Source organism: Anas acuta, chromosome 18 (genome assembly GCF_963932015.1).
Source record: "Anas acuta chromosome 18, bAnaAcu1.1, whole genome shotgun sequence".
Lineage (NCBI taxonomy): Eukaryota > Metazoa > Chordata > Aves > Anseriformes > Anatidae > Anas > Anas acuta.
In genome coordinates, this window is record NC_088996.1 from 5,488,148 (window position 1) to 5,512,740 (window position 24,593).

A 24,593-nucleotide genomic window follows, 5' to 3' on the forward strand; every position below is an offset into this window, starting at 1 on the left:
AGCTTTGAAAAGGTCTCGTAATGTTCACAAAGCGACTGCTCTGCTGCAATGCAGGTGCTGTCTGACAGACAAAATTCCCATTTCTAGTGGATCAGGCACCTAATGCTTATTTGTCTGGACAACTTTGGTTAGGTTGCTCCTTCTTTTCACTTCCCCAGAGAACTTTTACTCCCAAAGACTTGAGTAAATGAAATACCCTGGGAGCCAGTGCTAGAACACGGTCCTTCCCGAGGATAAAATAAAGCAGAGCAGTCTCCTTCTGATAGAGCACTGCTCGTTCAGAATGCTCATTTTAAGAAATCTTTATTTTCATATTCACAAAACTATGAACCACAGCTTGGATTAAATTTCACAGAAAATTCACAGTTAACTGTAAGTTTTTCAGGATATCAAATCCTAAAATGTTTTCAGTTACTTAAATCCTGATAGCTGAGATGAAAAGGCTTTGACCTTCCCTGACTACTCCTCACTTCTTTCGTCTTTGTGCTTGTCAAGATGAAGACAAAGCCAGTATGAAAGACCAGTTTTGAAGAGAAAGACTGTCAGCATGCGTATTTGATGGCTACAAGGGTCCCTGAGGAGTGAGATGTGCTGTACTCCTCTCCCAGCCTCACTAAGCACACAGGTGCAGTTGTTGACGTTATAATCTGAACTAGATTTCTTTCTCCTGTATCTGTTCTTAGTAAATGAACTGATGCTCCACCTGCTGGTAAGAGAAATAAGCGAGGTCTGTATTCAGTAAGTGCTTTTGATGAGGAAGATGCAACCATTTAAGTCTCAAAACACGATCTCTTGCTGGCAGCAGACAAAGAAAAAGGAGTCAAGCATTTAGCTTGTTTGAGAATGTCTTCCCCGCTCCAAGAACTGTTGCACACATTTTCAGGTGCCCTTTAAAGCTGTTGCTTTGACTTTATATAATAAACAACCTTTGTTCCTGTGCACTAATTGTGAGCTGTTAAAAATAAACTGCTGTTTTACAGTAATACTTTTACAAAGATTTTGATGTCCATTAACTTGTTTTGTGCAATATGGAGTATAATGACAAGCGGAAAAGCCACTGCAGCCTTCCTCCAGTTTGTACTTCTACTTGTTACGGAATTTTAAATTTTATTGTTCTGAATTTTTCCAAAGGTGACATAGAAGTAGCAAAAGAACAAGAAAGCAAACTAATTCAACAGTGTAAAACACTGGCTGATAGTTGCTAGGCTGAGGAACTCCAGAAATAAGAGCTTACTTTATACAGCAAGTTCAAATAGGAGTTAGGTAAAGAGGTCTAAAACCTCAAGGTACAAATGCAGCTGGCAAGATCAAAGCCAGACAGCTAGTACTGTGCTCTTACAAGCCAAGTTCTTTTATGGATTATGTTATGTTATGCTATAATTTACAGTGGACTTTGTTCTATGATTTACAGTATGTTTCTTCAAGATCAAAGAAAGATTCTCAGGATACATCTGTACTGATGCTTGGAACAATAACACTGACCCTCAGCCAGCCTCAGCCACTTGAGTTGGTCATCCTGTCCCTACCACATAAATAATCACTGTGTTTTCAGAAATCTGGTAATGAACACCTAAATATCAGTACCTAACAAAGATTAGCGTGACAGTTAAGAAACATCTCCATACCAAAAAGAAGCCACAGACACCAACTACCTTCCCCAATGAACTGTGATTTGCAAAGAGGATGAGAATAGAGCTCCAACTGGTGGATTACTTCCCATGTCACTAAGGCCAAATACTCCGGCATACAGAAGAACCTCTTCCTCTCCCTAGAAAAACATCTTAACACTTTATGTAAATACAAAATTGTTTTATTTTGGTCTGTGGCTTTGGGGAGTAGTTGAATAATATTTTCAAATGGATTTAGATAACCATAAAATCTACAGTTTTTGAAAGAGATTGTTTTCTGATCTAACCAGAACTTCTACGGACAATGCCAAGTAATTTTCCCTGCTGGAGTTCTGCATCACAGGCAGCAAGTACAACAAAAATTGTGAAAGATTTACTAATGTCCAGAAGGAAAAACTGCAGACAGTTCAGATCACAACTTTGTGATGTCTGACACCATTAATGAGTGACAGTGAGCAACTCTCGAGATCATGAATTACTAACATTCAAACTATAAACAATATAAACACCCATTTGACTTTGTCCAGGTAATTTTTTCTGAGCCACAGAAAATTGTGCCTTGGATTGCGAAGGCATGATACGCATGTACACAGCAGTGTGGTGACTGTGGGGATCCGCTGCACCTCCTGACCGAGCTCAGCTCCACTCTGGAGTTACCAGCTCTCTGGCACAGAAGGGCAAATGAGACACAAGCTGCCTAGAGGTCTTTTCCAACCTGAATGCTTCTGTGATTCTTACATTCTCATTAGCAGCTTCAGAGAAAGACAGGCAGCTAAGAGACTTACTCCTCAGTACGCTGCTTTCAAAGGTCGGTGCACCTGGCTGCAGAGGACAGAACGAAGTGGTAGAAAGGCCTAAGATACACAACTGCTTTTCCCAAAATACTGTTGTCCTAGTGCAAGAGTAACAACTGGGAACACAAGCAAGTAAAAGCATTGAAGTGTCGGAGAACAACATAAGCACAGTTCCCAATTTTAATTTACACAAGTATATGCAAAACTCTTTAAAGAAAGTTAAAATTGCCAAAGCGATACTTAAAATCTTGGAAAAACACAAATTAACATTGCTTTGGGAAGAATGATCACTAACGAAATACTTAAATTTCCTGACGATCATATCCATTACAACTACCCCCAAATAAAAACAAACAAAAAGGAAAAAAGATGGGGAAAAAACAACAGGTCTGAGCATGTAAAATAAAACCTTGAGAACTGGAGCCTGGAAATCACACAAGACATTGATTTTTTAACCACGAAAGACAAAAAAGCAACAGCACACACTTCACTTTAAAACCTGTCATTTTAAGACAATTCTTAACATTCCTGACATTTCTGCAACACCTGTGCTGGCAGCGAGGGCTAGAATTACAATGAGAGCACACCAGCATCCCGCTGGCTTTCAGCTCTTACCTGCTTGGGTCTTACTGGGATGATGCTGTCCTCCTGCTCCTTGCTGCGGAGGAGGACTCGCCCCTGCTTGTCCGGTACCTTGCGCTGGGCTGGTGCCAGTCAGAGTGCCAGGAGGCAGTGGCTGCCCTCTCTTTAGGAGCTGCTTCTGTTCTTGCTGGCGGAAGCGTGGAGGCACCTCGCGAGGCAGGTAACGGGACGCAGCTGGCTGCTGCCCATTAGCAGATGCACGCTTGCCATTGCTGCTGTTGGTAATAGTGCTGGTGGAAGTACTGGTACCGGTACCGGCAGGTTGGGGCTGGCTTAAACTGGTCTTAATAGGTTCTGGCACTGCATTAAAAAAAAAATAAAATTGTTTTAATATCAAAATTTTGTGTAACTGAGCAAAGGGATGATGCTTTTTACTCTCCTAAACAAACAGAGGATGTAAATTACGTACAGCATACTCAAAGGAGCAAAGTTTTCTTTTCTTAGTCTCATCTCGTGCACTTTTTGGAAGTCAGCAGTGCAGCAACAGCCTGGCACAGGCAGGGAGAGCTGCTGGCTGCAGGTAGCACACACCACACTCGCTTCTATTCCCACTGTACAAACACAGGGCTACATACAGGCCTGGGTGCTGATACTAAATATGACCCAGGAAAGTACAACACTAAGAAAAAACACTGACTTCCAAGAACCCGGCAACTGAAGAGGTAAAAAAAACTTCTTGCAGGTTTTCTAAGCATTTCTAAGGCTTCTCGGATTATTATAGAAACAAGATGTCCAATACTTACCTTCAAACAATATGTAAAATAAAAGCCCAACAAGTTGATGGCTAGAAACGACTGTTGTTATTCTCACATAACACACAGAAAAATTAATTATTAAACAAGAAATAGTTTCACAGAGTTTGTTTTTTTAATGGTAGGACTTATTATGACACTGAGGAAGTAGCATGCTGTGAAATTTGAATTTTAGAAAATGAATCAAAATTTAAAAGGAGCGGATACCGGGGTGAGGTGGGGGGAATTCCAGATAATGAAAAGCTTTCAAGTCAAGATTAATTTTCTTTACTCCTGCTTTACTCAATCTGTAGATTTAGACACATGTGCAAATACTTTGTACCTATACTGATGCACAAATACATTCTATGTATTGGGATTAAAAAAATAATTATAATTGAAGGCAATGTATCCAGTACATAATATTTAAACACTTTAAAAACATGGAGCTTATGTTTTTAAAAGTTACAATTAAAATCCTGATCACAATTACCACCTTTAATTGGAAAGAATGACTGACCTGCACAACTCTTGTGCTATAACAAGGCTATTTGGGGGAGACTGTTTTAATCTGGTGCCTGAGAAATGAGTCAGGTTTTCATACACCACTAAAGAGCACGAGCATCATCCCTGCGCTTCACAACCTTGGTCAACAGCTGCTTCTCTGTAAAGCATTGCTCGTTTCTAAACTGACACTGAAATGCAGTAACTGAAAAAAGCCAACAGCATTTCAGTGCCTTATGCAAGCTCCACCTTTGCAGGCACACAGGTGAATGGGCACGAGGAAGATCAAGCTGACAGCACTGGTCCTCCCCGTATCACAACGACCAAAGGAAAATTGCCTCGTCTGTTGTAAGCATCACTCAACTGAAGCTGCAAAATGGATTCAAATGTGTAAACCATGAACATTACTGTAATCAGTCAGCACTACTTTTGAAAGACAAAATCTTCTTTTATCATCAATGAGCGGCACTAATCCCTCACGGTGTGCAGGGCAAGCACTTGCAGGTGCCCGAGCAGCACCTTTCTGGTTCAGGACCTGCACCAGGACAGGCTGCCCAGAGCAATCTGTGGCTGGAGTTTACATTGCAGAGAAATAAATTCATACAGTTATTTGTAGGTCAGTATTTCAGCACAAGATTAACACAGCTTTTCTTGAATCTTTTAAGCCTTAAACCTTTAAACACATTACATACTGTCTTAACTGTTCCTTTTCCATAGCTTTAGCCTCTTCTTTATGAGCAGCACAAAATAAAATGTCCTATAAAAACCACTGCAATTAAAACAGACTGAACAGCCTTATTGAAAAATAAGGCTAAATTCTGGTTATTCTCCACAAAACACACTGCCTGTTAGAGTACCTGAACTTTTTATTCCTTCTTGTAACAAATCTGTGTGGTTTAAACTAGGAAGAGGAGAGGAGAAGCAACAAGTTATTATGGAACAGACGAGGCATTTCAACTGAATGGTGAGCTGCTGTACACGTGTGTCTACAGCATCCACTGCCTTTTGTGCTCAGCAATTTTTCATTTTGGGCTGTGAGGTTGCTAATATTAATATCAAATCCCATCATTCTGTAACAAAACAGGAACTTTATCTAAAAAATACCAAAAATGCCTGTAATATCTCAAGAGCACAGAATAAAACCTGCTTTGCCTTTTCAAAATATACCAGCAGCTTTGGAAACAAACAGCTTGTCCATACACTGAGGATTGGAAAAGTGGATGAAAGCCATCACAAAATGCAGAACTATTCATTTGAAATACAAAGTCTGCAACTTCAACACATACGCGAAAACTATTGTTTTCATGATATACCTAAATCTGTCACCCACGTGGGGTAGTATTGCTTGGTTTTAATGGTTCTTGTTTTTTAGTAAGCACTGCTGACTTTACCATTCCTCCTGGCCTTCAAGAATTGTAGTGTGCTATGGATCAAACCCATCCTGTTGCTGGACAGCAATCTTCATGCAAGGAATCTCTGGGGTTAGTGGGCCCCCTGGGCAGCCTGGAATGGGAAATGCCCCGTGTCCATGCCTCCTGTGCAGGCTGTCCAGGCTCAGGCTCCTGCCACCCCCCGTGCTCTGTTCCAAGAGGGCTGCATCACCCTTGGCACACGTCTGTACTCAGACCTAAATGCCTGGTTTCCAAACCAAACCGCATCAAAAGCCAAATCCTGCCTCGTTCTGCTTGCTTTGACAAATCAAAGGGATAAATAAAATAGAGGCAACTTTTTGTGCGTTTGAACACAGTAAATATTCCCATTTCATTTGGGAGATGGAGAGCGGAAAGCGAAAAAATTAGAGAGCTGGGCTTATTTATTTATTTAAAGGCAGAGATGTAAGCATGCATCATGTAAGCATTTACTGACAAGCGCTCAGTACTTCTGGAAAAGACGAAGCTGTACGTGATTTGCCCATGGCCAAAACGAGCACTCAGGACACAGGCTGATCTACCAAAAATAACAAGCTGCTTCAGCCAGGAAATTTCTCCAACTCAGATGACGGACCAGCCGCACGAGCACCTGTGCCAGCGCCACCGAGGGCCCAGCGGGAAGGGGAGGGACAGGAGCCACGGCCCCATCCAGTGCCACCGCGCCTCGCACCCGGCCCCTCATCGTGCTGCAGGGCTGGGGATGCTGCAGGTCCGGAGACGAGGCTGGAAGGGACAACCCCATGGCAAGGCGGGTGAGAGACCCATGCCCTGGTGCCTGCCCTGATTTGCCCTTTCAAGGCCAAAAAAGAACCTACGACAACTCTTCAATGGAATTTAACAACATTTCTTCAATGGAATAAAAGAAAAATTGCAGGAGAATTAAAAACCATTAACTGGCACAATGTCAACAGAGGCAGTATTTGTCTGGCCCTAAGATTTTCTTAAGGAATATTAATTAATTGGAAACATATTTGAAAGAGCAAGGCAGGCTGCTTTTTATCAAGCATCACTTTCTCTCTGCGATGCATAGAAATCACATCAGATACCTCCAAGTAGGCATGCAGATGAAATACACTGCTCATCTCAGTCAGAGCGGATGCAAGATTTTGCTTTAATGCCAATTAACAAAGCAGTTTCATCATGGAGGTGTGGCCAGAGAGCCAGTTTCAGCATCAGGAACGTTTCCCTCTAAATATCTGAATCATAGATGAGAGAAAAGAACAAAGAAAATCAAAATATCAAACACACTGTAATTTAAAAAATATTCCTGCATATTAATAATACTGATTTTTCTCTAATCAGCATGCCGAAGTGTTTTTTATTTTGCACACCAAAAGCTCTTCAAGACTAGCAACGAATAGTAAGCTCTTGGTAGAGCACCGTGTATACAGGCACGGTAGCTGGAAAATAACCATTTCATTACACCATTGGCAGGAAATAAAGCAGGAAGTGTCAACAACCTAGGACAGGCTTGGTTCCTAAAACCTGGCTTCGTATCAGGCTGGAATTCAGCCTTCAAATACAGCAATAATGTTTGGAGAATATACAGTACAAAGACAATACAATATGGTTGTGTTCTGAAAAAACAACAATTTATTAAGGCCATCCCCAGCAATGTTTAAGCAGCAATTTTCGTTTGATGTGCACCAAGAAGCACCTCCTGTTCAAAGCGTCTCCATCGGATTCACTAATTATTAATTGTCATATGGCGCTCGCTCGAAGGGCTCCCTTCTATGCCAGCCAGACCCCCTCCCTCCTCCACCGGGTGCATTTTGAGCTGATGGCTCCCCTTTGCAGAGCACAGGAGGTGCGGAGCCGTAACACGGAGCACGCTGCAGGCTCGGAGCAGTGCCGGTGGTCAGCAGGGGCTGCCGAGAACAGCGATGCTCTGTGCGATGCTCTGTGCGATGCTCTGTGCGTTGTACGTCTGTAATCAGCCCCAGGGGCCGGGCTGCCAATCTAGGGAGAGACCTCGCCGGTCCCCGAAGGAGCAGCCTGTCTACCCTTTCACCTGAAAGTAATACGCTGTCACGGCTAATGTTATGTGGGCAGCTGCTGGAAACCCGGGGATTAAAAGGCTGCCTTTACGGCTAAATTTGTTTGAAGGCTAAAAATAAGGTTTAAAATATATGGGGAAGATAATTTAATACAAAGTGGTTTCCATCGCCATTAGAAACACATGATTAAAGAGCTAAAGCAAAGACATTTAAGTGGAGAGAATCTTGCAAAAATACAATTAAAGGCATCAAATAAGAGCCTTGATATTGCTTGCTCTTACGATGTTTGTGATGGGTATCTGCTGCTTCTGCGTTCTGAGAGCTGTGCACATGCGAAACAATGAGCTTGCTTGTAATAATTATCAGTACTTAATGGTATCTAAACTTCGTAATCCAATTTCACCCAAACAAATCCAATAATTACTCCATATGCTTTTTGATGATTACAATCTCGGGAATCCCAACTGCATAAAAAAGTGTTATGTGCAATTGTAGGTGGATTTTATTAATATAATGAATAGGATCAGTCTAACAGATTTCAATTACAACAATAGCTTTTAAGTACATTTCTATGACATAAGGGAAGAACATGCATAAATGAAAGAAACTGGTTAAGCCACATAATACTGATTTATGGCAGCTTTTTCCTTTCATTCACCTCATTAACATTTCTCTGTATTTCAGAATCCCACACTCCGGCTCTGTAAAACTTGCATTTCTAAAGCCTTTAAGGAGCAGACATTCCAGAAGAGAAACAGTTAAAGCCAGAAACGCATTCTTGGCTGCTACTGTGACAGGATTTATTTACAGCTTCTATTAAACACAGCAGCTCCATTACAAAGTGCTGTATGTGAGAAGAATTTTTGATTATACAATGCCAATGCCTCACTGCGTTAAACATATCATGCCAGTGTATTATTTTTTTCCTTCAGCAATTCGTTCAGGTCATTGTTTGATGGGTTTATGAATTCATTACAGGAAACAGATGGATCCCATAATTCAGAGCTATTCTCCCAGCCAATCATATGGGCAATTTTTTTTTTTTTCCCTCATCTCGCTCCCCCCTCCAAATCAACCTTAATGAAGCCACTTCCTCCATGTCCGATTCCCCGCACACATACACCGCACCGAGAGCCAGTGCTTAGCGAGGCAACCTCGGACCCGGAGCTGCTGTGACATAAAGGTGACCACCGGCACCCCCCCGAGTCAGACAGAAAGGCACGAACTTACCCAACTCGGGTGAAGGCAAAGAGAAAATGCAGGGTTGTGGAGGGCAAAAAGCTGACGCCTGATTGCTGAGAAATCCCTTTTTGTATGCTGAAAAATGTTTTATTTTTTTAAAGAAAAAAATGTTGCCCCCCAATCTACTTTCAAAGGATGAATTTTCATTTAGCAAATTACCTCCTTTGTCTACTAAGCACTGGTATTTTTTATCCACAGTGACATCTACTGGCAAAAGCAAAGGTATTTCAGAAAACTATTGCGTAAAAACCTAATACTTCTCAATGTTTCTATACAAAAGCGGGCAGTTTTGTCTTGCTCTTTTCTTTTCCCAGCAAATATTGGGAAAAAAAACTGCAGAAATGTTACAGTCTAATGCGAACAGAAATCGCAAAATTCATGAAAACAACTTTAAAACTGTAACCAGAAGCTGCTATTTGACAACAAAGCCTACAACCAGGGTAAAAGTAAGGCCTTATTAAAAATAAAGCCTTACAACTTTACCATTATTTAAAGAAACACTTCAATTTTGTATTAATTCCTGCACGTATCATTTAAGAAACAGCAAGAACAAATAAAGTCTTTCCTCATTTATTTTTTATCCGCTCCCCCCCCCCCCCCCCCCCCGCCTTTTGCTTTCCTCTCCCCTTCCTTCTCTTGAGTTTTGCAATGATTCCTGCCTCCTTTCTTACCCTTTCAACATCCCACTGCTAAAGCCTCTCACCACAACCTATTTTTCCTAAAAAGCTCTACAGCCTTTTCTCATGTCTACCAACTTCTTGGGCAGACCTACTCTGCAGAATTCCACTTTTTTTGCCAGGAAATTTGGAGTCAGAATGGGATTGAACAGGAAGTTGCAGCATTCATAGAAAACCTCTGCATTAACTGTTAGGATTTCTCTGTCGTCCCACTAACATTTGTAATTTAGCAGTGGGCTAAAGCCAAGGAGGCTCCATGGAGAGAAGTACCATCTAATCCCTCATCCCGGATCATCTTCCTGCTTTAGGAAGAGGGCTGTGTACGATGTGGTCATTCAGCCCATCTTAGCCTTGCGCCTTTAGAAAGCAGCTTTAGTTCGGTGATGTCTGCCAGGATTCGTCTATTAGCTAAATGCAACTGAATAAAAATACTGTGAAGTTACTGATTGTTGCACACTGCACACTATTTGAACAGCCAGAGTTTAGAATTCTACAATAGAGAAAGGAATCAGCCTCTGAATACACATCCATCCATCCACCCCCAAATCACTTTGGATAAGTATTTTTGCAATAACAGGAGAAATGACAGTTTTGTTAATTGATTCTACAAAAGACTGATATTTTATGCAGGCAGCAGCTACAGGTGAGTGCTTTCTTGCTTGTTCTGGAGCAGTTTTTACATCACGCTTACCAACCGTTATGTTTGTTGGCTGATGGAGCTCTCCAACCTTAAATAAATGCTCCTGGGTTTTCCCTGAGAAGGATCTATGCTAGGATCAATCCAAAAGCCACTCTGCAGCTCCTATTTTTTGCAGTCTGATCCATTCATCTGAAGACATTTCACAGGCTTCATCAAGATATGGGCATAATTTATTCTAAGACTATATTCAGACATATGATCATTGCGTGAAGTTAGCAGATAACTACCCACCATAAATTGATATATATTAAATGTTGAAATGTATTTGTTATCTATTCACTGGGTTTCAATTCGGTCAAAAATTAATTCCTAATTTTGATGCTGGAAAACCTCCTTTGAAAATATGTCATCCAGAAAGATTTTACAACCATCTGTGGGAAATCAATATTTTATGAGGAAATCATAATAACTTATAGGGCCCACAGTGACAAGTCAGTCGCAAATCATCTTCCCAGGAGTAAGACTTCCACATTACTTCTTATAAATTAAAGGTTTTATTTTAATCTTCATAGCTGGATCTGCTAGAGCCATATAAATATTAAAGAAAGCTGGAAAGCGTATTCCGTTTGGTTGTATTTCACAATTTTTGAAGAACTAAACATTCTTTTCTTAAACATACATTGGTATTAACAGCACTGTGGCTTGTTCAAAAGCTCCCTGCTGGCTGGCTGGCCAGCTGGCAGACTCACCAGCAGACACAGCCAGTATATTCACATTAAGGACATTCCTCCAGACCTCAGCAGATAGGTAGGAAAGGGAAATAACAGCACTTATTAAGCCTCTGCCCTGCACCCAGCTGCACATCCCAGTGACTTTGTACCTAGGGGCCTCTGTGGACATCCTACAAAATTTGGTCAAAATTCACCAGAAATGTCTAAAGCTGAGGGGGGAGACAGACAGGAATCTCTCTCACAACCCAGTCTCATAAGCCTCACTTCCAGAGGAAACCAAAAATATACCCATAGCAATCGGTATATTAGGGCATTTTCCCAGAGTCCTACATAAAATGCCTCTAAAACTATGAGTCTGCACTGTTCTTGTAGAAGTTAATACTGCTAATTTTGTACCAATGATGGTTTCTGACATGGAATTTTTACATGACATTGTCATAAGCAAACTGGGGAACGCAAGCTGAATGTAAAATCGGTTGAAATATTCTCTGGGAGAATCAATGGTTTGTTGTCATAACAAAAGCGTATTTCAGAATATATTCCACAGGGACTTGATCTACACCTATGCTGTTCAATATTTTCATTAACAACTGCACGATGGACTAGATAATATCCTTATTAAATCCCCCAACTACCCCCAGGCTAGAAAGAAACAATATCGGGGTGATGAGACTGCCGCGGCACAGGATCCAAATTCTGATAAACCGATGGGAAACTAACAATGAAGTGCTGTGAAAGAAAGTTGGCTGCAATTCAGTAAGGAAAGCCACCTTATTAGGCAGGAAGAATTAAATGCAGAACATCCAACACCTGATCCCACAGCAGTTTTGCAGAAAAAGGTGCCGTGTTTTAGCACATCGCAAACCAAACCAGCGTGAAAAGGTCAGGCTTGTAAGGAAACAAGCATTGTGATGGAACAACTAGCTATGAGGCTTAAAGTAACCCTCCTACATCCATATGGCACCTTAAAACCTTCACTAAAGCACTGCCAGTACCCATAGTTGGGCATCTCTCTTCGAGAAAGAGCCTGACCAGCTGGGAGGAATACAAAGCGAAGAGGGATGTGGAACCATGAGGGACCGCAGCACGCAGAAGGCAAGGTGGGAGCTCAGTCTAGAAGAACCTCGGTACACACAGCAGAGAATAAAATACAAAGAGGAAGAAATAATTGTTCCATCCCAGGGTGAATAGGAGAAGACATGCTGGGTTTAAACAGCAGCTGCAAATATTAAGATTTACGTTTCTAACAGTAACGATGATGAAGGTGTATCTGAAGACATGCTACAGGTCCGGTGATATTACCTCAGGGCAAGAGGCTGGGACAGGCGACCTCTCCAGAACCTCCCTAGCCAGATCTCCTACAATCCCACCGTAACACGGAGCTCCAAATCCAGTCCTCCCACTTTCCTCGGTCATGACAAAGAAATCATTTTCTCTCAGGTTGGTAATCACAATATTGTCCTCACCTGCTGGTTTTCCAGTTGAAGATGTGCTCCTTATTCTTCAGCACCACTCGTCCAAACCCAACCTGCTTTGCCCTTGATTAACTTCAAACTGTCTCGTTCCCACACTACCTTTTATCCCTCCACTCCAATGCAATTAAGTTTGCCTTCTCTTTGTAAGCCCTTCGCAGCCCACCCAGCCACAGAACCACCCAGCAACAACGAGTCCTAACCCGGCCATATATGACCCTATATTCACAGATTTAACTTCTCGTATGAGCTGGAGAAGCTCCTAATAAAAACCATACATCCTTGCATACTTCTGCGCTCAGATACTAGATTCTGTTTCACTTCCTTAAACAACTTCTACACATTTTTCTTTCTTATCACTCAGCAGAGAAAGTGCCAAATACTTCTCTTGACAGAAAGATACAAAACCTGTTTACTTTGTGATGCAATCTGCATTTTTAAAAGTTTTCTTCAACCCCGTGCTGTTATTCTGGTTTGGTTTCACACGCAGCAGGCTCCTGAAGAATACTTATACTTTAAACAGCTTCCAACAATTTCCTCGCTGCTTTCTTCCATGTTAGCACTGATTATAATTTTAATTTTAAATTCACAATTAATTAGCTGTGCCATTAAAAATGGTACAGCTAATTAGGTTGATAGGTTGTCATCAACAATAGATGGATAATTCAAAGCAAATACGATGTTGTTTAGCATTGTATTCTTTCACCCTGTAATGTTTATTGTAGGTTGTGAGTGCACACACATGGTTTACCATGGCCTGGTTGATGAATGGAAATTGGATTGCATACATCAGACCTCGAATTTAGAAGTCCAGGTCATGAATCAAAATTCTGGGTAATGGAACAGTTAAATTATCACAGCTACGTTCCTTCAGGATGTGAACTGATAACAGATGGTAACTTTCAAGGCTTAACAATTCGTCTGGTTTCTTTCAAGCGATAGTTCTTCAATTTACAGATGATGTTAAGCAGTATTTATGAATTCATGTAACTCAAATTCACAGAATTTCACAGAATTTTCTAGGTTGGAAGAGACCTCAAGATCATCGAGTCCAACCTCTGACCTAAAACTAACAGTCCCCACTAAACCATATCCCTAAGCTCTACATCTAAACGTCTTTTGAAGACTTCCAGGGATGGTGACTCCACCACCTCCCTGGGCAGCCCGTTCCAATGCCTCACAACCCTTTCAGTAAAGAAATTCTTCCTAACATCTAACCTAAAACTCCCCTGGCGTAACTTTAGCCCATTCCCCCTCGTCCTGTCACCAGGCACATGGGAGAACAGGCCAACCCCCACCTCGCTACAGCCTCCTTTAATGTACTTATACAGAGCAATAAGGTCACCCCTGAGCCTCCTCTTCTCTAGGCTGAACAAGCCCAGCTCCTTCAGCCGCTCCTCGTAGGACTTGCTCTCCAGGCCCCTCACCAGCTTCGTCGCCCTTCTTTGGACCCGCTCAAGCACCTCGATGTCCTTCTTGTAGCGAGGGGCCCAAAACTGAACACAGTACTCGAGGTGCGGCCTCACCAGAGCCGAGTACAGGGGGACGATCACCTCCCTAGCCCTGCTGGTCACAGTGTTTCTGATACAAGCCAGGATGCCGTTGGCCTTCTTGGCCACCAGAGCACACTGCTGGCTCATATTCAGCCGACTGTCCACCATCACTCCCAGGTCCTTCTCTGCCTGGCAGCTCTCCAACCATTCCTCTCCCAGCTTGTAGTTCTGCTTGGGGTTATTGCGCCCCAGGTGCAGGACGTGACACTTGGCCTTGTTGAACTTCATACAGTTGACCTCAGCCCATCGGTGCAGCCTATCCAGATCCTCCTGCAGAGCCTTTCTACCCTCGAGCAGATCGACACACGCACCTAGCTTGGTGTCATCTGCAAACTTACTGAGGGTGCACTCAATGCCGTCATCCAGATCATTGATGAAGATGTTAAAGAGGACCGGCCCCAGTGTTAATCATATACATCTCTCTACTCGCAGATTTGTTCAAATATGCACCCACTGTAAAGCAAAAGACAAATAAATAAATAAATACATCTTGCTAGAAGCTGGTCCCCAGGCTACCATTTGTCCTTAAGAGTAAGCCTCAGACATTTCAGCACAGACATATTTCGTCCAACATGTCATTGTACATTAACTTTGAATTCAGACTCTTGTCTGAACTCAATTCCCACCTCCAAAGCAGGACACTATCAGGCAGACTCGTCCCTCTAAACAGTACACCGACATTAGAAAGCCAACTTAACTATTAAAAAAAGGAAAATAATAAAGCTATTGAAAGTTTTTAATCACTCGTGTTAATAACAATAAGAAACATTAGCATTAAGAATTGTCTGAAAAGGATGGAGAAGAGATAAGAGATTGCTGAGATGAATTCGCTTGTGCAAGGTACAACAAGGTACTCAACAACCAAGTGAGAGGGCAGCTCTCAGTGAGGAGGATTGCTCTGCTAGAGCTCGGCAGCATTTGCAGAGTTTTCTCAGGTTTCTGAAGGAGGTTTTCATATAAAACAAGTTCAGCCCCTAACAGCTAGAGAAGTCACGTCTTGGATACTTCCTCAAATTATTTTAAAACATCTAAATCCCATCCGCTGAGTTCACAAAGACCCACCAGGGACACACATGTGAAGTTGTAGTTCACCAACAGGACAACTTGTTACAGGGCCCCTCTCTCCTCTGCTCTTGCCCTCCAAACCCTTCCCAAGCGTTGCTCCAGGCAATGCAACCCGTCAGTAACCGCACAATGAGAGTTAGAGACAGGAAACAGCTTACAGCTAAATTATACAATGCTAACACTATCATCACTGCAAGTGCTGGTGGGAAAATCCAGGCACAATAATAACAGATTAAATAACTTCATACAGAGCCACATAAGAATTCTGGGCAGAACCAGCAACTGAATCCTTTAATTTAAGCTGACTGTGTGCATTTAATCTTATTAGACAACATTTTACACACAGTTTTCATATTTAAAGGATTTTTTAAAAGCAAATTTACAAGTGGTGCTAAGGCAAACTGGCAACAGTATTTTTCCTTCATTCAATAAAAGCCATCTCCAGACTGAATAGCAAGTATTCTGTACAGCAGAGATCTGCTCATTGTTAAATCACTTGTACGAGCAGATGAATATGAAAACCCACAGTAACTCACTTCATACATAATTAACAACTAGAATTATCACAGTATTGACCAGTTTACTGTATACAGCAAAAGCCTACCACTTCATTTGCACCTTGAACAGTGACACATCTCCAGGTTACAGCTCACACAAACAAGTCTTGAGACTAGTTTAAAACCACACAGTAAGCTGGGCAAGCTGGTGGATCACCAGATTACACATTAACATGGAGTTTTTATAACAGAAGCAAAAATCTTACAAACAGATCCATGTCTTTGGATGTGGTTAATGCCTGTGTTATATTAAAAAGACTGTTAGCACCAGCCCTTTTGTTGCAGAATACATTCAAGGTCTGGAGGTCAGAGCTCACCCTGAATGGCTGCTGTGTTCTGCAAAGATGCTGGAGGCAGCTCTTCACGTTGGGGTTGAAGGGAAGGCAGTGAATCAGAGCACAAATTCTGCCAGTTCCAAACCAGTAAGTGGTTGTATACTGCAGAGAGATACCTCACATACCCACCATTTCCATCTTGGAGTGCCTCTACAGAAACACACTCAGTGTCAGTATCTGGCATAAATGCTGTAGGGATGTCCAGAGACCACATCACACCTGGAACACGCTGCAGCAACGTCTGTGCATGCAAGGCATGTACCTGGTGTACGAATTTTAGGGTGTCCCAGGGCACAGTCAGTGCTAGTATCCCAGCCAGGCTGCAGGAGAACTGGAAACACTAAATATTCATGCTATGTCGACCTGCTTTTCCAATTTGAAATCTGAGCTGGAAAGCAGGTAAGGACTCTGGCTAATTTTCTGAGTGTCTGGAAATTGCCGGCATGTATTTATGGGTCAATTCCTTAACTCGTGCACCAGGACACATCAGACCTACTGGCTACAAAGAGAGTGTGCATGCAAGCTGCAGATCAATACATGAGAGAGGCCCTAGGCCTATAATGCATGCACACGCAAAAATTTGTAGCAAATCCATTCTGGGTCTAACATAACCTAGACCCGTCAGATTCACTACACGTGCACACATTTTTGTTCTGGAAAATACAAATATAGCAACTCAAATGGCTTCATGTTTCAGGGGGCGGAGGCAGGAGGAACAATTGCACTGGCATTTAGCTCCCTCCAGACGTTCCCGTGTAAGCACGGAGATCGACTGCTTGCTGATTGCAGGCCTGCTGGTGAAGGTAACGTGCTCGACATGATCATGAGATGAAGTTTAATTTTTATTGACATTGGCTGTGTTGCTGAAATCACGGCACTACGCATACATGTCAAATCAACTAGAGCCCTGTATAAACACAAAGCCTTGGCTCCACTGTCATGTACATTTATGGTACCAAATAAATATTTTAAGTGCAATACTAAAATAGTAACAATTTTGTGGGCAAGAGCAATGTTTTAAATAAAGCAGTAAAAAGACCCTGCAAGTTTGGCACAAGCCTTCAAGTTCACATTCTACTGCAAGACAAGGCTTAAGAGTATGTTTATAGTGCAGCCCTGCAGATAGCAGAGGGATGGCTGAGCTATCGCCTGCATCAGTCAGCACACGGCTTTGCAGGGACCAGCCTCCCCTCCTCAGCAGGAGGCTCTACTGCGAGCCTCAGGTCCCTCAACCCAGGGGAACTGGGCATTGCAACTTAAGGAAAGCTCAAACTGAAGTATTTTGGCCTTAGATTTCCCGGTCTGAATGAATCCTCATGGAGCTAACTGCAAGGGTGAGATGAAAAAGTGTTCGCTTGTCATGTGCACAATTATTTCAGGAATGAGTGCTTTGAGCAACCAAGTTTTTAAAAACAAAGATGGGAATATGGACACCACTTTAGAGAACTGTGCTTCACAAAATTTCACAGATTTTTGTTCCTAGAAAAAGGTTTGAGGTTCCACATCTTGTTCTGGATGCAGTTCCTACTACTGGAAACACAAGCTGTGTGTGTGTCATTCCTGTGGCTTTAAAATGATCAGATGAGTAAAATCTGGACCCCCAAAATGTTTTATTGCTCAAGTAAACCCAATTAAAGTCATGCTCTAAAGAGGAAAAAAAAAAAGTAAGTCTTAACTTGCAGCCATACTGACCTAGACGAAAAATACACCAAACATAAAGCGTGTATTTCAGTTCTTTTGATACCTCCCTTTTAAATCTAAATAAGATTTCAAATATGCAGCCAGGTTTTTCCGAGCGAGTTTCCCAAAGACTGGAAGTTTTTTGTTTAGAACAAAGAGTTCGTCTACCTGATAGCGAAGCCCAGGCTGACACAGAACCTGAAGCAAACTCTTCATTAACGCAGCTTAAACTGAACGGATTTTTTATGTCTCCAAGGCCATCGTGCATTAATGCCATATATGAAAAAAAAGATTTAAATTATTCAGAAACACAAAGAAAGTAGTTCCAGCAGTTTTCAGGCTGCCTTCTTCAGGCTGCAAATCTTCAAGAAAATGCCTTAAATAAAAGCAAACTAAATTCTGAGTGCATTTCTGCAATCACTTTGCAGCAGCTAAGATGAAGCAAAAAAAAAAAAAAAATGCTCAGCTCAATTTGTTGAACACAGCCTGGCAGAAAACCTCTTTTGTGAGAGGGCTGCAGCCCCAGCAGGTCCATTAATGGCCGGGCATTCCCGGGGAAGCTTTTCCCTGCTCCTTGAGATGCGACTTTGGCATCTCTAAAAGATCGAAGCAACCAAGTTCACTAAAAAGACGGGGAAGGGGGAAAAAAAAGCGCCGAGCGGCGCCGATCCATCTGCCAGCGCTCGTAGGGCGGCAGCAGCGGTGCCGCTCTGCAAAGCAGGGCTGCTGTGTTTGTTGTTTGGGATGACAGCTCCTGCTGCAGCAGCCTGTCACCATAGCAACTTTCGGTAAGAACTCACAATGCACCCAAACGAACTCCGAGCTAAATTAACTTATTGCATGTCACCAGTGAGAAATGACTGTTCAGAGGTAATTTTCTGTACTAATATGTAATGGAGTTAACTCTCTAAATTGAATTAAATTAATTAAATGCCACTCCCAGTAAATCAGATTCTATTACATGAATGTTAAAAGAAATTAAAGATGTTTTAATAAAGATTACTAATAATAACTTAATATTATTACTTCATTTTAATTCAAAAATTCTGCTGAGTTTATTTTAGACACATGTCTTCCCCTTACTAGGAAGGAATACCTAATTATAGCACATGCATTTACGTGCATATATGCACAGATTTAATTTATATTATATGCACATATTTATTTTGTATACACATACTTAGACTTATCCAAAGGAAATCAGATCAGCATTGTAAGGATTGTTCACCTGCGAAATACTGCTTGGTTTAACATGTGAAGTCCTAAGCTTTTCTTTCCCCACACACGCATCTTGATCACTGTTGATAACTGCTGATAAATCTTCCAAGCCTTCAAGGATTGTATCCAGTTTCTATAAAGTTTTATTTCTGCTGAAAACATTTTGCACCAAGTCCAAGTGCAGAAAAAGAGGAAAATACCAAAGCTGTCTAGGCAGGCCACAAAAACAACAGGTCTTTAATGGCTTTACAGAGCTACCTATTATTGTATTAACTTTGTTTTTTAATATGCTGCTTCCTGCACGTTAGCGTAGGGCAGTCAGCAGGGAGACAAATCCACGATGCCTCCATCGCCCCGTGTCGGTGAGGGCAGGCTGTAAGTGCCAGCTGATGGTGTTCATGCTGCCTGACCCTGACGTTATTAAAGACTCACCCAAACACTCCAGGTCAGAATTACCCAGTGCCATTTAAGCATTCCTCCTCCGCTGTGTGAGCAGGCAGCTGCGACAGCAGGGGGAGCACACGGCTCCAGATCTGCCACCCCCAGGGGACAATGACGGGGGACAATGACGTGGCCCCCAGAGCAGGCTCGGTTCAGGTTCTGCTCAGCACCCCGAGGGAAGTCAGCGCTGCCATAAAAAGAACACTGTGTAAAATATGGCAAGTGTTTTAAAGCATGTTCTGGATTGCAATTAAAAAACAGCCATAAAAACAAATGTGCAAAGCACGGGTGCAGTAATGCAGTGACCATTTAATGGATTGGAAAGTTGTAACCTGGAATAAAATACTGCCTAGATCCCAAGTATCAGTAAAATGAGATTATGGATTTAAGTTTCCACTGTTATTATGTGTCTGATTTATTGTCCAGAAACTTTAAGTTAGAATTAGACTTTTTAAACTCTTTGTAGCCATAATAAGGCACCACATCACAAGGTCTTCCCATTCAAAATGTATTTTACCATTCAAGGTCCAAACTGGAGAAATACTATACACACTCGTGGCATCAACTCAGTTATCCTAACCCTTCATAAAATAATGTGAATGGACAGAACACTACGGATCAAGTGTTTAAGCATTTTTCCTGATGTAAATGGCTTTTCATTAGTACCCTCCGGAGGGAAATAAAATGCTTTATCTTACGTCTAAGAAAGTAACTAAGGACGTTCTCTGTACAAAAATGTTACTGCCAAGGCAACACATTTCTGAAATGTATACTGAAAGAAAGGTGAGACAGAGACACGGGGCTTGCTGTTTGGCAAAGGAGAAAAAAGGTGAAGAATGGGCACCCTCGTCTGGTTCACCTTCTCTGGGAAGGAAAAAAGAACATCAGAACTGAACAACTGAGGTAACTGAAGATGATCTCCAAGATTTGATTTCCCACAGTGACTATTGCACAAATTAGAAGTAACTATAGAACAAACAAACAAAAAAAATCATGACTCTTGGAAGATGGCAGATATTAAAGTATGAATTAAGATGGAGCCCATGTCAGAAACATAGCATTGGATATATTATTTTCTTTCTGTTTTGTTCAGAAGACTTTCTCTTGTTGAGGAGAGATGCCAGACGGACAGAGGGGAAGAGAACAGCCTCCCTCAGACGTGCTTGAGAAGAGCTGAAGGAGGGCTGGGTGGGCCCAGCACCTGCAGCACCCTCAGGAAGCCTTCTCATCTTCTGCCAACTGGGCCTAAACAACTGCAGTGTGAGCTGCTGGGAATTACAGCAAGTGATAGATCTGAATGTCTACTTCAGAGGTCTACCTGCAGAGAGCAAACGGTTAGAGAACAAAGAGGAAAGAGGGGGAAAGGAGAGTTGGAAGAAGAAACTCCGCGTTATCAATTCAAGATGCTTACGGAATTAGAGAAGAGGCCACCTGAAATTTAGGAGCTCCTTAATGCAAGCTGAGTTCAGAGAGAAATAACTGAGCTACAAGAACCAGCAGCAGCACTGCTATGAGGCAGGTCAGATTACAGAGCTGAACGCCGGACTCAGCTTGAAAGGCATAAAAAGGACTCGGATTTTCCTTGTAAACAGCAGTAGTAAAATTACTGTTACATAGCTTAACTCAGACATTATTTAATAATCCTCCAATTACAGATATTGCGTTTAAAAATAATTCTAGACCAAGTGGAAGGATTTCTAGAGGAAAGAAACACAAATGACTATGGTTTGAAAAATGGCTTGAAAACACCAGCACGAAGAAAGGCTGCACGAAGGCTTGAGTCAAAAAGAGGACACACAAAAGGCTGCTGCGGGGAGGGGAAGGCCTGCTCTGCTCTGCACTTACCGGCAAATCAGACAAGAATGGGCTTAAATTACAGGAAAGACTGTTCAGGCTGAGCCCGAGACTACTTTCCAACAATAAACAAAATGTCTTTCAAGAACATCTGTCGGGCCTGTCTGACAGTGCGGACACGGGTAAGACAATCCCTTCTTGTTTGTCTGAAGGGCTGTAGCCAGTCCTGCTAGCCTAAGGCTTCAGTGTGAAATTTGGAGTTTTTAACGGAGTTGAGGGCTTGTCGATTCTGGAGCTTTGTAACCTCTATGCTTCAAAACTGTCCTGGGAGAGCCTGCACGGCCTTGGAGAGGACAAAGGTCTGGCTCCGTAAAAACTACTGGAAAGAAAAAAAAAAATAACACTTTGGATTTGGCTGCTTTTGCTATGTCAGAAGTGTTAAGGGCATCCTGAAAACGGGAGGATGGATCTTCAGGAAGCTCTGTGATGTGACAGGAGAATTACTACTGCCAACAAGGAAGAGGCCATCAAGAGCTGGAACCATTCCTCAGGTTCAGCCGGGCCCCTTGGGCGAGCAGCAATAGTTGCCGACATGCTCGGGGCAGCTGAGGAGTGCCAAAAGCATTTGGTGTTGCTGTTAAACACAGGTCCCACAAGTGCTGAGTGTCAGCCCCTGCTGCCGTGCTTCAAAAGCAAGGGCAGGATGCTTAGCAAGGACATTACCTCCTCTCCTGGTGATGTCGGACCTGCAATCAGCCGTGTGAGTAAGCACCTCCAGGAAGGTAATGCGCACTGCGCTGCCTAAACCTGTTCAGGAAGAACCGGAATGATGGGATGCACGGCACAAACAGCCAGAATGCTTCACAGCACTTACCGAAGCGTGAGCTGGTTAAACAGACACTTTAAGTAGTCGTGCAGAATTCGTAAAGTATGGGCTACCATCTCTAACAGCTCAGGAAAAGCATTAAAATAATCTAGCAAAACACAAGGAAGTCAGGAGGCAGACCGGATTCTCAGAGCAGAGGAATGTCAACACCAGATAGCCAGCAGGAGAACACAAGGTCCCTCCAGCCAGAGGCTCCACGCTTTGCAAAAGAATCAAAACACTTCTTCATTTCCTTCGTTTTCCCAAAATAACCCTCTCCAGCATCTGCACAGTAACTACCATGAGAATGTGCACCGGTGTCACAGCATAAAGCTGGTTTCATCCTTCCCAAGGAGTGGACCAAGAAACCTTTAAAAGCTGGCATATGCCTCAAAACAGTCCGGCATCCCGTGTACCAAACTGAGCCAAGACATTTGCTCTCGCCTGATGAACCTCTCTTCAAGCTTGGAACTTGCAGATCCCACAGATATTATATGGGATACATGCCTCCTCCAGGCAGTGGTGTGATAATCTATCAATAGAAAGTAGCCATCACATTGCAGTTGAAGGAAAACTGATAGGTTTTCATGGAGAAAACATCACAGCAGCTGAGTGTTTCCCATGAGTGACCTAAATGAGATAGTCCTCGAGGCAGACAAGAAACTGCCTTTATATACACACATCTTTAAATAAGGCTAAAAGCTAATGACAGACTTTAGTTCAGAAGGTAAAAGAACCGAACCAATAAGTAAGCAGAGCCATAACATCACTTGCAAGAAAACACATCTCGGGCTGCTGGGTGGGTAAGAAAACTAAGAGATGCTCCTGGTCCATGCTTCTCAGCAAATACAGCACAGAGTGATGGCATGTCAAAAATGAAAAATGCATCTGCTCTCTAGAACTAGGGCATATATGCTCTGGTGGACAAGAAATCTCAGACAACTGCCTATCGAATACGTATTTACCAATTTTAAATAAGCAGGCTGATAAAGAACAGAATGCATGCTATTGTCTCAACTGTTGTGACGCCAGAAAGTGCAACAGTTTGACTGTCTCACAGTCTACGTGTTTAAATGTACTACATTAGGCAATGCCCATTACAGAAAGAGAGGTCTATTGCTGAGTATGGAAGTACACACTGTGGGCAGATAAATAATCATAAAACAGCATGCAGTTTGATCATAACAGCCACTATTATCATTGTGTAGCTGTGCTAAAATTGATATTCTAGAATGTACAGTTATCAACAACTGTATTGGCAGTTGTTGTGCCTTTCAGAAAGCAAGTCAGGGATTTATCTGAGAGGCATTAGCACCAAGGGGCACCAAGAGAATTTGCTCCAGATGCGAAAAGCCAAACTGGTGTTACCTCATTTGTTCTTAGTCTCTTCACAGGGTACTCTTATAATGTCCAGACTTGAAATTTATCAGGCAATGGACATCGTAAAGACAAATCTGAAGAAAGCATGTAGTCCTACTGCCTTTAAACAGTACAACGGTTACAGCATTTGAAAAATACTTTCATTTGTGCCTAGGGTCTGAAAGCTCCCATTTTCACCCTGTTTTAAAAATAAATATGCACAGGTAGGGCTGTTACCATCTCAAATCTGATAAGCCCACGTCATTTTCTAATTGAGGAAACTGAGAAAAGGGAAACCACATAGAAAAGCAGATAAATACTCTGCCTGTATTTATAAGACAAGCACATGCCTAAATTTTCATGATAGGAAACTACAACAGACTGTATAAAGCAGGAGGCCTAAGCACTGTCTCTGAGGAGTACCAACACTATCAGGGACCTCTGATTTGAGCTCTTACCCACTTTCCTATGCCCAGCTGAGGAACCTGAGAAGCCTTCCAAGGCAACCACCAAATGAGACTGGAGATGCTTACTTGAGCTATAAGGAAAAGAAACTCCGCAAAGAAGCTGAAGCACTTCGCTTCTTCAGAGGTCAGCTGTCCTGTAAATCCTGCTCAGGACAGGAGCACATCAGGAAGAATATTGTTTGCGCTTTATTTTCAAATAACCCTCAAGTTTTGTGTTTGTTTTCTTTAAAAAGAGAATTACTTTTTGCCAAAATCCTGTACCACTAGTTTCAGTGCCTCATTGTCTGAAAATGGTGTTTATTTAAATGCTGAAGAGTCTAAAACTTCACAAAAGCTATAGAAGACCTAAAGCTTCACAACTGTCCTTGGCTGCAGGGTTCAGGGTATCAAGCCTTGACATACTCTCCTGCAAAAAGACACCGATGCTCATGCCACAATTAGTCTCTAGACTACGAAATCAACACAGACCAATACAAATAATGCTCACAAAGCAAAACAGAGCTTGTAATAAGGATTATCCATACACTTACTTGCTACCCTAAATTTTTCTCCTTCACTTCATAATAGCAGGGGTTGAACTGAGATACTTGTGACATTGCCTCACTGAACTATCATCTCCAGAAACTCAAGATGGCTCATTACAGCAATCCCACATGAAACAAAAAGCAAGAAACCAAGTGTTGTTGTTTTTTTCTCTACGAGTTAACTTCAAGCCTCCATAGTCATTCTGCATGCTTTGTCTTCTTCTGTATGCAAATTTCTCCTCCTAAT

The 24,593-nt window shown here is 42.2% G+C and overlaps 1 protein-coding gene across 11 annotated transcripts in view; it reads right to left on the reverse strand.

The window, feature by feature from the left end:
- The window catches only part of TNRC6C (trinucleotide repeat containing adaptor 6C), a 289,499-nt gene that overhangs the window by 52,532 nt on the left and 212,374 nt on the right, over positions 1-24,593 (reverse strand). For all 11 annotated transcript variants that reach the window (XM_068654960.1, XM_068654957.1, XM_068654963.1 and 8 more), the window contains one exon: positions 3,038-3,364. In XM_068654960.1, the coding sequence (XP_068511061.1) occupies positions 3,038-3,364 (327 nt within the window). The remainder of the gene's footprint in view (positions 1-3,037; positions 3,365-24,593) is intronic.